Source organism: Prinia subflava, chromosome 3 (genome assembly GCF_021018805.1).
Source record: "Prinia subflava isolate CZ2003 ecotype Zambia chromosome 3, Cam_Psub_1.2, whole genome shotgun sequence".
Classification (NCBI taxonomy): domain Eukaryota; kingdom Metazoa; phylum Chordata; class Aves; order Passeriformes; family Cisticolidae; genus Prinia; species Prinia subflava.
Genome location: NC_086249.1, coordinates 32908932 through 32923203, shown reverse-complemented (window position 1 = coordinate 32923203; position 14272 = coordinate 32908932). Strand labels below are relative to the sequence as shown.

Here is a 14272-nt window from a genome sequence, read left to right as displayed (position 1 = left end):
ACTTACACTGATCTCTTTAAATGATAGAACTTCTCATAACTGTTTTCAATCAACTTCTTTCATTTTTACTAGAATTAACTACTACTTCATTCTTGTCATAGTAGTAGGCAGCTCATACCACACAGCCTCCTCACTGGCAGGGCACTATTAGAAGCTGGGGTCTTTGATTTTGTTTCGGTGTGTTATCAGCACTATTCTCATCCTAAATTCAAAACATAGCACTATGCCAGCTACTAAGAAGAAAATTAACTGTACCAGAGATGAAACTAGGATAATTGTCCAAGTTTATTTTCTTCAAAGGAAGTAAACGGAGCATATAGAATTACCTATAATAATAATAATCATCACTATCATCATAATGACTCCAGCCTAAATCAACACTCTGACAAAATACTGTTATCACTCTTCACTGGGCTAGGCTGTCTTTTTATTAATAAACAAAGTCACCTTTTCAAAATGAGGAAAGCATGTACTGTCTGTATGAATAAAGCATACTGAACACATACAGTAGACATATCTTAAAATTAAATTGATGCTCTTAAACAAAGCTTTTTTTCCTCCAACTCCTTCCAAAATAGCTGAAGGGAACCTGTATAGAAATCTCTAGAGTAATCTATCTAGAAAACAAGAGCCTAAAGCCAAATCCTTCCATCAAGATCAAACAAGAAGAGGCTGTTTCTGACCAACTGCCTCCAATTCAAGCCAAAAAATACGGGCAGTGAATGAGGGCAAAGGCACTTTGAGCAAAACTAAACCCTTGGTAAAAGGACCACAGTCAACTACATAAGAAAGTAGTTAATTTGGTATTTTAAACGAAGTAACAGAATCCTTTTTGCACTGCTCACAAAAAACTCTGTCTCCAATTTGAATTGGCTTTACTGTGAACAGTTACAGGGTATCTAAATAGTGTCAACTTTGATTTGTTCTGATTCATTAGCATTTCTCTTGACCTTTTAGTCATGACAAGTAAAAGGTGGTGGATCTTTTCTTGGTCTTTATGAATTTGAAATTATCTTTTTCATATTACATGGTGCTTTCTGAAGGAGGTTTCAGAATATTTTGTGTAACTTAAACAGATAAAATCCCCTTTTTTATCCCTTCCATTTTTAGTAAATTAGGTTCTCTTTAAAACTGAAATGCATCAATATGCAAAATGCAGAAATATGTGATAATTGAATTTTAAACAGTCTTGCTCTCTTTGATCATTTCCTTTCACTAAGATATAGGCGTTTCTGAAATGAAGTGAGGTCACTGTATTTTGTTATTTGATAGAAAAAGCTCCCTCACACAACACAGGCTCAACAGGGAACCCAAGGAAAAGACTGCATCAGTAATATCTGCTCTTGGGTGGCTCTTACAGATTTCTCAAAATTAGTGTTTTCAACTAAAAAGTTATTTCAAAAATCTGATGAGACAAAGGAAGACTTTTCTAAGTAATAAAATGGACATAAAATGAAAAGAAACCTGCGAAGAGACAAAAAAGTAAAGCAATCCTTAATTTTAGGCTCTCCAGACATTGATAACTGCAAACATTTTATTTATTTAATTCTAATGAATGTTCATATTTAAATGAAATTATATCCTAGTTGAGACTGTATTTAAAGGAAACATGATATTAAGCCCTTTCTCTGAAATACAAGAACATGCCTCATTATAATGCTGCACTCTTGGGAAGCAGGAGGGCAAGTGTGGAAGTGGAGACATTCCTCAGACAAAAACTGCATGGATGTTCTAGCAGTAATTACTAAGTAATAAGGAAAATTCAAACAATTAGAAAGCATATAAGTATTACAGGGAGCTATCCACATCATTATCTTCAGAAATATGACTATTTCTGTCAATCAACCACAGGCACATCAAAGACCAAAATTAGGAGTTCCAGAATTCAATGAAGACAGGTAGGTGTTCCCTTGGCCACAGCACACTGTAGGAATGCAGAAAGCGTTCTGGGCACAAGACATATCACAGGCTTTCCCAATAACTTCCTTTGCCATTCCAACTAGTGAATTTCATGAAAATATCATGAAAAATGATATTGCTACACTATATGGGAAATGAGTAAGAGGACTGATTTAGTATGCTTAGACTTGTAACACAAAACCAGAAGTGGATAGGAATGCTGAATGAAGGAGTGAACTGCGAAGAAAGAAACTTGTACTCTGAAGTTAAACATTACTGGAACGGTCATTCCTTTGTACCACGTGCTCAGGGTACATGTAGTTCGTATACTAAAGAAAATAAACATACAGCAAAAATTTGTCATTTAGACAGCTCTGTTGGAACAGCTGTCTCCAACAATACAGGTATTTTCAAAATGCAAATATGTATTCAATACTGAATAATCTTACTGAAAAGTGCACTTGACAGTTTGTTCCATTTTTGTGCTTTGTTTAAAGTGGTTGAGTAAACATGCCTCTGGGGTGTAGAGAAATGGGATTGTGATTTGTTTTTAGATCTTGTTTTTTTGCTAATTAAATAATTTGAGATCACTATGAATCAGAATTATTTAGGCTGGAAAACACCTTTAACACCATCAAGTCCAACTGTTAACCCAGCACTGCCAGGTCCATCAGTAAACTACGTCCCTACTTCCCCTACATATCCCTTAAATTACATGAGATGATACTGATAATTTCTTACCAAATCTGAAAGGATAGATGTTTCAGTGATAACCCTTCAATAACTCTGAAGAAGAAAAACAAAAGTTCAAACCCCAGGAGTCAGAGTATTGAGACCAGAAATTCTAGACCAACCGTTGAAGAACTTTAAAATCTTAGACCTGTTCAAGAAATCATGTCTCAATATATTTCTGTGAACTTCCTGCATACCTTAGGATGAGCTTCCCAGAGTGCAGGAAATATATTCCAGGCAAAGGAAAAAATAAAAAGACATTACAACAAATCCATCTATGGGATGTCCTTACAATCATAAAAAACACTTTAAAATGCTGCAGATTTATATCCTAAGTTTTGATTAATTAGCTCAATGGGGTTATACAGAATAAAGATGTGAAGCTGCAATTTAAAAAAAATCAAACATACAATGCAACCATAAGGAGCTGAGACTGCTTATCACTAGTGAAAACATGTTCTTTACCTCAAATGTCCACTCCTCTTCTTTTTCTCCATCCAGAAGCATTTTTGTCTCCTTATACACCTTCCCTATTTCCAGTTGCAATGGAGACACATCAAATTCAATTCTTTGCAAGTTAAAGCCAATTCCAACTCCAATGGCCTTTAAGAAGCTTTCTTTTAAGGCCTAAAAGACAAAAAAAAATTTATTTATACCGGCTATCAACTGTTTTTTAAACTGCTATTTACTGTTCTATACACATTGCTTCTGAGCACACATTGCAGACAAAATAAATTTAAGAATTATACGACTGTAAATGTGAGGGTAGACCAAAGAAATTATCAAGAGAAAAAGTTATCAGCATAGTTTATACCCAGCCTAACCTGCTGCATTAAAATAAACATGCAACTGAAATTACTCAGGGGCACATACGGATATGAATGCTTTACCTTGTTCTGGCTATGTCTTTAAAACTACTAATAAATCCCATTGGAAACGTCAGCTGTATCAGGGTTCTCAAAGTTACTCTGATATTAAAATGACCACTGAAATATAAAGTCCAAGAATATCTTCACATGAAATGGTATCAGGTAGCACCAGAGGAGTTTAGATTGGATAACAGGAGAAACTTCTTCATCAAATGGCTTTTCAAGCACTGGAACAAACTACCCAGGGAAGTGGTTGAGTCACCCTGAAATTTTTAAAAATATGGGTAGAGGTGGTGCTCAGGGATGTAGTTTAGTGGTGGGTCTGATGATCTGAGATGTCTTTTCCAAGCTAAACCATTCTATGTTTCCACGCAACTACAAAAAGATTACATTTTTACTACAATGAAAATAATAAATTATATCAGAAAATAATGTGAACATTTGCAGACTTTAAATAGGAAAAGAAACATTACCCAGTGCCGATAAAACATATCCAGCTGCATCCATTCATTACTCATAGACTTGATTACATCCCACTCCGTTTCAGTAAACTGTCGCTTCATTATGTGAAAGAAATTTGGAATTGAGCTACTACCTATAAATCAGACAGAGATATTTACAGAAATTTTAACAGAGTAGTAATAATAAGCAAATGAATTACCTCACATTATTGCCCTAGAAAAAACTTGTAAGAAAAAAATTTATGAACCAACTCTGCTCCACAATTTGAATTTATACAGCCTCAAACCAGTGAGCTGATGATTGTTCAGGACTCAGTACTTCCAGCATTCTCTAAAAGGTAAAGTATTTAACCAATGACGATTTTATATAAACATAAAAAAAATTATATTCAGCTACAAAAGTAGCATATAAGTCTCTGGCATCTGACAGTTTGATCTAGTAACATTTCATAAAATAGCATGCTGTTTGTCAAAATTTATCAAGCTATTCTGCCTCCTGCCCTTGGATACTGGGATACAAAAGAAACACTTTTTTAAGCACTTGTAGAAGCAGTCTTCCAAATTTATCACACACATATTAAGCTATTTGGATTGGATTTACTCTGGAAGAAAAATGGGAATACAGACATGCCTATAACAGTAAGAAATATACCAATGGGAAAAAAAAAATCTCCAAAAGCCCCAGGGTCAAAGTACCAAACCTCCAAATCCTTAGATTGAATTTAAGCTCCCTCTGAAAATAATCACAGCTGTGTGGGAATGCAGCAGCTCTTTGGGGGCTATACCACTTTTGCCCACTGTGAATTTACCTTGTAGAAGACACTACAGTGTGTGGTTCTACTGATCAATGCCATTTCTATGTACCTTGTTACAGGCTTGGCTACTCACAGCCTGTGTTAAACAGTATCCCATGCAAGCATCCAAGTTCAACTGGGCTTACAGGTGGCTACAGAGACAACGGCAGAAAACAACCTATTTTCTTTAGTAGAGGTAATAAAAATCTGGATAGAGACAATTCCACATACAGAGAAATTCCACATACAGAGACAATTTCTTTGATAGGTTACTCAAAATGTTCTTATTAAAAATAAAATTAGTCATATTTAATCCCAAACATTTTCCCCTTCCCAATACCACACTACTTTGAAGAACCCACTCACTAAATAATTGCTTAAGATGCAGACTCTAACTGCAGTTGTGTCAGTAATTCTTTGAGTTGACTGGGCAAGGAACTTCCCTTTTCTATGTTCATGTTCCCCATCCTTACACAATTTAACTTCCCTGAAACAATAAAAAAACTGTTCAACTTGGAGAAAGGTGTTTTCTTTCACCTCTGTGTTTGCATGGCCCATTTTACAATCAAATATCTACAAATAACTACATTAATACCTGCTCTAAACAATACACTTTTTTTCCCCCTTTCTCTCTTTTATCAAATATTTTAGACAACAGTGGTGTGGCTCCAGCCTGTTCTTGTGATTCAAACTACAAAATACTCCAGAATGTCCTGGTCTACCCTTCCTCCTCTATTACTTTCAGAGAGTTCTCCTCCTTTCAATAACCCAGGACTACCACAGAAAACCACCCAAGACTATTCACACTGCGCTACCTTCAGCATGTAGAGGCATATAAAGGCTTCTGCATTGTCAGTCCTGCCATCCCAACGTCATCCCTGCCATTTATCACACGTGGTGAATACACTTGATGCTTAAACCATTTAGTACACCAAGAGCATATCAAACCCATATGCTACTGCTCTCTTCCTCATTGTTCACTCCTTTTCTTGTCCTAGGTTTCTTCTACTGTTCAGCTACCCTTCTCAACACTCAAGTTTAAATTCACACAGTACTCTTCCCTCCACTCCCATCGTCTGTCACATTCCTCCTCTGAAAAGCTCAGTCACCACTTTGTCCTTAAGTGCACTCACTGCCTGTTTCCTCTAGGCAATACTTTTGCTGTGCTCTGAGGAACACATCAGAGGATTTAGGACCACTGTTCTCCACAAGTTACTTGCAGTACCCCAGCCTGCCTAATCCATTTCCCTACATTTGCTTCAGTATCAGGGAAAGACAGATTCACAGAATCATGGGAAAAATGTAGGTAGAAAAGGACTTTGGGAGACCACCTGGTCTAACCCTCTGTTGATAACCAGAGCCTTGTGCTGGATTACCTAGGGCCCTGTCAAGCAGACTATTTCACCCCTTCTCTGGGGAACCTAGTCCAGCATTCTGCTGCTCTCATGGTGAAGACTTGTTCTACAGAGACAGAACTCCCCCTGAAGCAACCTGAGCCTGCTGCCTTTTGCCCTGTTCCTCTGCACCCTCATGAAGACAGCTATGTACATCCTTTCTGCAGGTACATTTCAGGGAGGCTGTGATTAGACTCCCCTCTTCAGAACTTCCAACTCTTCAGGTTCAACAAACCCAGCTCTGTCAGCATTTCTATGTAAGTCAAGTTCCTCAACCCTCTAATGACCTTGGTGGCCCTTCGCTAAACTCCCTTCAATTTTCCCATGCCCCTCATGACATAGGAGGTATGAAGGGGACAAAAGTAGAAGCAGGAGAAAGTTTCTGTTTAAATGCTATGTTTTTTGACGTCAGTTTGATTAAAAAAAAAAAAAGCCTCAAGTGCACTTGCAACTATCTATTAAAACCTTCCTTTGAAAGAACGGGAACAAGTCCATATAGCAATTAATTATCTGGTTTTAAATTTGAGTTTCTAAAGTAGCTCCCCCTTGTCAACTTGTTTCAAAAATAAACTTACTTCTTAAGTAAATACTTCTTACTTGCCTATGCCAGGAAATAGAGCTCTTCAAAATAACAAACTAACTCCTTTTAATGCTGAGTATTAATTATATTGCTCTCTCTGATTTTAAAATACATTCCTTGTTAATAAACTTCTAGTACATTAGCTTCTTAAGAATAGAAATTGAGTAATCTTTCAAAAATTGCATCCTAGTCATTAAAAATAAAGTCTAAATGAAAAGTTAAGTTTCTTCATTAGACTAAAAGCACACAATACCCTGGAAATTTCAGAAAGAGTGAGGAGAGTAAATAGTGAGTGATACTGGAAAAAAGACTCCAATATTAAGCCTGGAAAGCAAACATGCTATATGCAGGTAAGTGTTGCATGTTCATATGTGTGCATATATGTCTTCATTCTGGATTTTTTGCATGAGCTATTTACATTAATACAAAATGCCATGTTTTCCACCGCAATGACAACTTGTGTTTCACTAATTTTTTTTAAAGACTAGGCAAAAAATCTGCTTTGTGTTTTCCCTGTAGAACAGTAATGCCACAGACCAAATATGAAAGATTGGTTTTAAACAGAGGCATGAGTGAAGAATAAGAAAACAGACTATATTCTCTAGTCCTGTTTGCAAATGCACTGTAGAAATAGTACATAAATACAGTGTAATTACCCCACATTTTTCTACCTGCTAAAGAATCCCTTTAAGCTGCATTTGTCGGAAGATAAAGGCAATTGGAATTAAGATCCATGCAAATTATGATGCTTTTAATAGTGAAAATTAGTACCTCTAAGGCTAATACAGAAATCTTCAGTCTATTTTTTACATTTTTACAAACATCAGGTTAATCATAAGTCAGCTTTGGCAATACAGTTAACATTTCACAAAAGCAGGGTATAAACTTGTACCAAAAATTAAAACCATGCCCATGCATTCTCAAAAACAGTGAGAAGAGTAGGTGACTGACCATCTTCACTTCAGGTTTTACAAGTTTACAGTCTTCAACTTGGTTTGGTCAGATACAAACAAACTAGCTTATAAAGCTACTACTGCCAGCTTATTGATCAACTTCAGACAAGCTCCTGAAATCTCCTGAAAAATACAACAAACAAACAAAACCAATCCCAAACAAACACTCAAAACAAAAATATAAAACAAACCCCAGAATGCAAACAGCCTCCTCACCAACTTGAACTGCATAAAAGAAATAGTCAGTGATCAAGAACTAATACTTAATCAATACAACCAGTTTACTTTCAGATGTAAAACAGGTAAAGTGGCAGTGTGTCATGTCATACATAGCAAAATGAACAACTGAAGTGTGAACAGCTCAATCTACCTAATAATGTGAAACACAAAATAGCTATGAAGCTTATAAACTAACCAACTGTATTGGATGAATGCTTCTAGTCCTGGACTCCTGGCCTGACAATCCTTTTGGTGTAGGACCATATTTGATCACATTTTACTGTCTCTAAAGGAAACCAAAGTAACCTGATGCAGAGAAAACATTTCTTCTGCAACAGATGCCCAAGCCCTAACTGTTTATTAATACCAACTAACCCTTGTACAGATGTTTAGAAACAACACAAGGCAAATAATTAGTGAGATAAATGACTAACTTACAAGAACCAGATAGAACATTAACAATGCATGTTTTTTCAATCTACTAGCTCACACAGCTTTAGTGTGAATTGCAAATTGGATTTACATTCTCTGACCTCCACACTTCCTATCAGTATCCTGCAATCCTCCCAATTATATGTATGTTAAACATCCATTCTTATCATGTTAACATTGACGTATTTTATCTTGGTACACTCCAGAGAAGCACTAACTCTAAAATGCCTGAAAATTTGACATTGTCTCCTATGAATTACTCAACATTTTCCACATTGTAAAAAGGGAAAAGTCATAAAGAGACTGAAATAATTTGATAATATTTGATATTTTCTCTGCAGATAGCATCATTAAGTCTCTGCAATATTAGAGAAACTGCTAGGGTTTCAATTGCATTAGTGTGTTTGGGTCTAACAGCAGTGATGAACATTAAGCAAGCTGCCTTGATAGTCAATCTAAAACAAAAGGAAGTAAAGAATCATAACAGCTTGGATAGCTCTACCTCTAGAACTTGACTGGAAAAACAGCAGCTTTGATACAGATCTGACTTAGATAAAAAAAACTGAGTTAACATGATCCCTCATATCTGATCAATTTAAAGACAAGCAGCACAGTGCCTGCAACAGATTCATGTTTTTGTCATTTATTCTGAAAATGAAAAAAAAATCCAGATCCTCTCAAATTTTGTTCAGACTCCAGAATATTTTTACATGTTCTTTCCATGCCAAACATTCAGCTGGAACATACTTGCTATTGAAGAGCTTGCAGTCAAACACCTGGGTGCAAGCTCATGGTTTTAGCTTGCCTCTGAGTGGAGAAAACAAAAGCATTAGAATACAAAGAATCTTAATCACTAAGATGACTCAGGGACCTCAAATTCTTTGAGAAAAATGGACTTACAACTAAACAGGGATAGCAATAAGAAAATCAGCAGTAATAAAATAAGAAGTTTCTTGGTTTTGTCTTGTACCTTTTACTTGCTTAAGAACTTTCCAAGAAGCTGTATGACCACAGCTAGCAGAGCTCCAGGTAGCCAGAATATTTCAGCAAAAACAAAAATTACCCCACAAAAACGACACTTTAATCCGTTTTTCATTATATAACATGCATCAGTTACAACAATCATTGCCAGAACAGCAGGAACTCTACTTCCTTTCAACACTTACAAAGTTATGCTGCATCACACAGCCCCCAAAATCTAAATAAACATAAAAATACACTTTCCTTTACAAAGCAAGTAATGAGGACACAACTACAGATGTAAAAAAAAAGTCCAGATGGTGTCTGACTATCTACAGCCTTACACTACATAGTACTACCAAGCCACCAGATCTCTGAAAAGTTTTATTACATTTTATGAAAAATATTCTAGAAGGCCTTTCTACACATTCAGAGATATTGACTGAAATATGTGGCAAATAATCCTTTGCTTTAAAACTAAAATTTTAATGAAAACTTACAAGTTAGTATCATTTACTAGTCCAAGAAAACAAACAAGCAAAAAAAAAAAGAGATTTAATCACAACAGCAAATCTCCCTTTCACAGTTTATCAAGCAGGAGAAGTGAGGTAGGTATTTAGTGACAGTAATTATAGGGAATGCAGGCCCATCTTTAAGAAGCTAACATCACTGCAGAACCTGGGGTTCCATTGGAATCCAGTTGGTACCTGGTATATAAAACACGATACTGGATAAAAGGGGTGGGGGGTAGCCAGTTCTCAGTACCCACGTCATCCTCATCTTCCACATGAATTTCACTACATGATTCACACTCTGTAACATCTCCTTGATCTGACTAATGCAATTTTTTCCTGAGAAGCTCTGCAACGTCAGAAAGCACAAGCTGATTCTGGTCAGATCTAGATCAACTGAGCTGGTTTCCCTGAAAGAGTTTGATGAGAGATATCTCCTCTAAATCTGGTGTGGAAATGGTCCTCAATACTGAGCCACATGCTTTGGGACTATGTCCTTCAACTTCATGATATCCTATGCAGTAAATGAACCCAATGAACAAGAGAGTTGCTTTTTAATGGCAGAAGTCAGGACACTGCACAGAAGCCTGTCCCAGCACACGAATTGAACAGCAGAATGCAGCAGAAATATCCCTTACTTTCACACTTAAAACTTTCCCACCTCTGTCTGTACACCATCCTTCCCTCTTCTCCCCCTTCATAATGAAGTCCAAAACCCTCACATGATGACAGAAGTAGTATTAGTGTTTTAAATCTGGGAACCAATTTCTCCTACGTAAGGACATTTTTTAAAAAAACTAATTAACAAAAATCCAAAATACAAAACCTTATAAAGCCATTTGTTTGGCTTGCCAGCAGCTGAAAGATTGTTTGTCCCACTTGACAGCTAAAATCCAGCATGTTCTGCTTTGTTTGGTCTTCCCACAGAGAAGAGACAGCAGTCAGCTAGTCATTGGCACGCTGTCCCCCCATATCCTTCCCCTTAACATCGCACAAATCAGATTTTGCCACTGCAGGAGCTGTCTTTTATCCAGCCAAAATATCCAAGGAAAGATGCAAGTGGAAGATGAATGTGCTGCAACATGGCAAAGGAGATGAAAATGCAGAGGCCGACAGATGAAAAACTGATGAACTTCAATGGTCTATTCACCTGTATCAGCTGTATCTACTATTGTAGATATCATCTCCAAGTGTTTGCTTTGCTTTTATTAAATCTCTTTTTACTAGGAAAGAAAAGAGGAAGATATAAAGGCTTAATACAGAACCCAACAAGTCTGATGAACAAACAGGAAAACTATGCAGGGCAAGTAATAATGTTTTAATGCACTACAAAATTGAATTTTCCATCAAAATACAACACAACACATAACAGCCATGAATGCTTAGAATTCCCAGAATCCACCCAATAAATGGCAAGAAAACAGCTACCCATGGAAGTAGCAAATGTCTCCTGACCCTACTTTCCTGATAACCTGACACAACATAAGCAACCTATCATCTTTATTGGGGAAATATAAAAATACTTGCTGTGTTGAAAATCAGAATTTCTCTTAAAAAGGAAACACATCAGCGAAATGCAGAGGATTTTTTTTTACATTTTCTGAGGAGAATTCTGAAATATTTAAGGTAAGTTTCTACTACTTTGTAAGTAAGTCTAAAAAATCTGCAAGTCCATCTTTAACAGACTCACAGTCTCACAACCTTGAAACCAGTAAGGCTCCAAACTTTAACACCTGCACAGTCAATATCCAAATCAGCTTCTGACAATGCAAAGTAAAATCTTCTTCTATGTTCCAGCTTCTGCAACAAATATATGTATCTGTAGAGCTGAAGCTTTTGGAAATAGGCAGTGTCAACAAGAAACTCCCCAAAAGGCAATTTTTTAACACCTACATAATGATTGCATCACCTTAGTCCTTGTATTGGATTTCTCTGCTGCACTTTCTTAATTTGGAAAGCCAAAGCTAACCGTCAATAGTGCAGGCTGAGAAGCATTTTTAGTTTGTTATAAAAAAAAAACCAAACCCAAACAGTTCTATTTAGCTGCTCATTGTGACTGCATAACTTCATTTCCCAAAACACCAATTAAGTAATACATTGTGATTATTGTAAATTCAGTGTGCCAAATTAAAAACAACCCCAGAATACCATAACAATCTGACAAGCAACTCTTATTTTTAATAAAAACTCCTAGTTTAGGATTTTTCTTTTCTTTATCACTAGTTTATCTCTCATTGTAAACATATATTTCCCACATCCTAATTTTATAGTTCTGCATTTTGCTATCAGTTTGTATTTTAATCCAAACGGTTTTATATTTTTCTAATAAAGAAATAGTCACAAAGGATTAAGAGTGCTTCTTTGGAAAATAAAGAAATTTTCCTTTAAAGAGGAGAGTTAATCACAGTATCAACTGTCTTTCATAGTATATCAAGCATTTGTACTTTATCAATTACAGAATTGTGTAATTCCAAGTTAAAACTGTGTTAGAAATGTGAATAAAGCACAGCAATGAAATTGCTATATATTATATATTCTTTAAGAATACATTTAAGATGGCTGTTTCAACCCAGTTGCAAAAAGAACAAGAACAAAGAAATACCTCCCTGTTTACTCAGTGTAAGTGCATAGCATCACTGTGATTTTTTAGCTCAACAAGGATATCAGCTACTTTAACATCCTTCACATCTAAAAATGATGTGCTTACATACTTATTTATAAATAATGACTTCTTTGGTATGTAAGAAGTAACATTTAAATCAAACCCTTTATTGATTTTTTCATTCCAAGCAGTGCATCTATACACCTAAAGCTGTAACATTAGCTAACAATTTGGGGATTATCTCTAGCAGTAAAAGATTGCTACTATGAGATTTACTGAAATAAAACAATAAACACAGAAACAGTTAAAACTTTGTTTAAGGTAAAGGTACATCACCTTAAGGACAAAAGAACAATTTGATTTGGAATTTGATTCTATTGCAGAAAATTCTTATTTAAAAGCTAAAATGCAGCAATTAAATAAGCACTACAAGTTCAAAAAATTGAACATGGCTGCTAGCCAAAAGACATGCCAAATACCTTAACTATGATGTGGGTGTGCCTAACTCAATTAGGCTTATGAGTACACCAAAACTAACAGCACCAAGTTGAAAACTGTCTGCAGAGAGACCTTTCCTCCACTAGCTAGACTGAAGTATGGCTTTAGCTTCTTCATGTGGGACTTATATATACATGTGACCTGTCTCTGATTTGAAGATCTCTATCATCTCTTGCATTACCTCACCTCAATAACATAATAATGAAGATAAAAAGAGAAAAATGAGTCAAGTTCTTTTTATATTTCCTTGCCTCAGAGAAAACCAGTTTCAAATACTTAGATGTTTGCACATAATAGCCTACTTTCCTGAAAAAGCACTTACTGGAGTATTTTTAGATCAAATGACAATTTTCTGTGAAATTCACATGTAGAAAATTTACCCTTTTGTGTCTTTTAACAAGCAAGTCTAGCACAAATCCGAAATACTAATGAGAAAACCTAGTTCTACTGCATGTCAAATATTTAATTCTGGAATAAAAGTGAGATTGGAGACGTCTGGATCAAATTAAATATAGTGGGACAGGTAAGAAAGATTGCAGGCTGATTTTCAAAGATATGGAATGAACATGAACTGTTAATTTATTTATCTTTGCAAATCCATCTAAGCTAAAAAATTGCATTATTGAAAAGAAATTCACTTGCACAGCAGGAAAGCTCTTGTGCCTAAGATCTAAACTTTTTTCAAATGCTCAAAGCAATCTTTATTAAGCTATAATTATTTCCTATGTCTCTGAAAATGTTCTACTTTACAGAGTTTAAGTGACTGGTCAATTAACATCCCCCACACCACTCAAACCAAGCTAACACTTGTTGCAGAATTTCTTTTCCGTAAGTTAAAAAATCAAATGCAAGCTCAGTTTTTTCCACAGAAATTAACAGTACTGTGAGAATCCTTCTCATTTCTTTTTTGAAAGGCTTAAAATAAATTCCTATGCATTACGTCTCTGGCCAAATAATGTCCACAGACACTTCTACTAACAAATTTACAGGACAGTGTGCATTTTTCCAAATGACTCAAGAGTTCATCTTAAATTGATCTGAAGAGAAGAAAAATAATCACTGATCTCAGTAATTCTTCAAAAACAATTAAACTGAAAGACTGATTTAAATCTACAATAACATGTCAGATAACCAAAAGGCAGCAACACACAATACCTAAAGAGGATATTTTCCTTTTCTACCATCACCTCAGTATTTACTTCAATATCTGAACAGAGGAAAAAAGGTGATAAACTGTTGCACACTTTTGGAACTTTTTTAGGACTGCTGCTGTTTGCAGTGGTAAGAACAGCTTCTAGAGTGGCCTGCCTTCACCTTTGAAGAAGGCTATGTCTTGTTTCATTTCTCAGATTTTAATAATGAAGCAC

At 35.7% G+C, this 14272-nt stretch overlaps 1 protein-coding gene across 1 annotated transcript in view; it reads right to left on the bottom strand.

Annotated features, from left to right (window-relative positions):
* Positions 1–14272, bottom strand: part of AASDHPPT (aminoadipate-semialdehyde dehydrogenase-phosphopantetheinyl transferase) — a 29804-nt gene that overhangs the window by 11738 nt on the left and 3794 nt on the right. The window contains exons 3-4 of the mRNA XM_063394580.1: positions 3974–4095; positions 3097–3258 (exon numbers count right to left, since the gene is read on the bottom strand). Coding sequence (XP_063250650.1) covers positions 3097–3258; positions 3974–4095 — 284 coding nt within the window. The remainder of the gene's footprint in view (positions 1–3096; positions 3259–3973; positions 4096–14272) is intronic.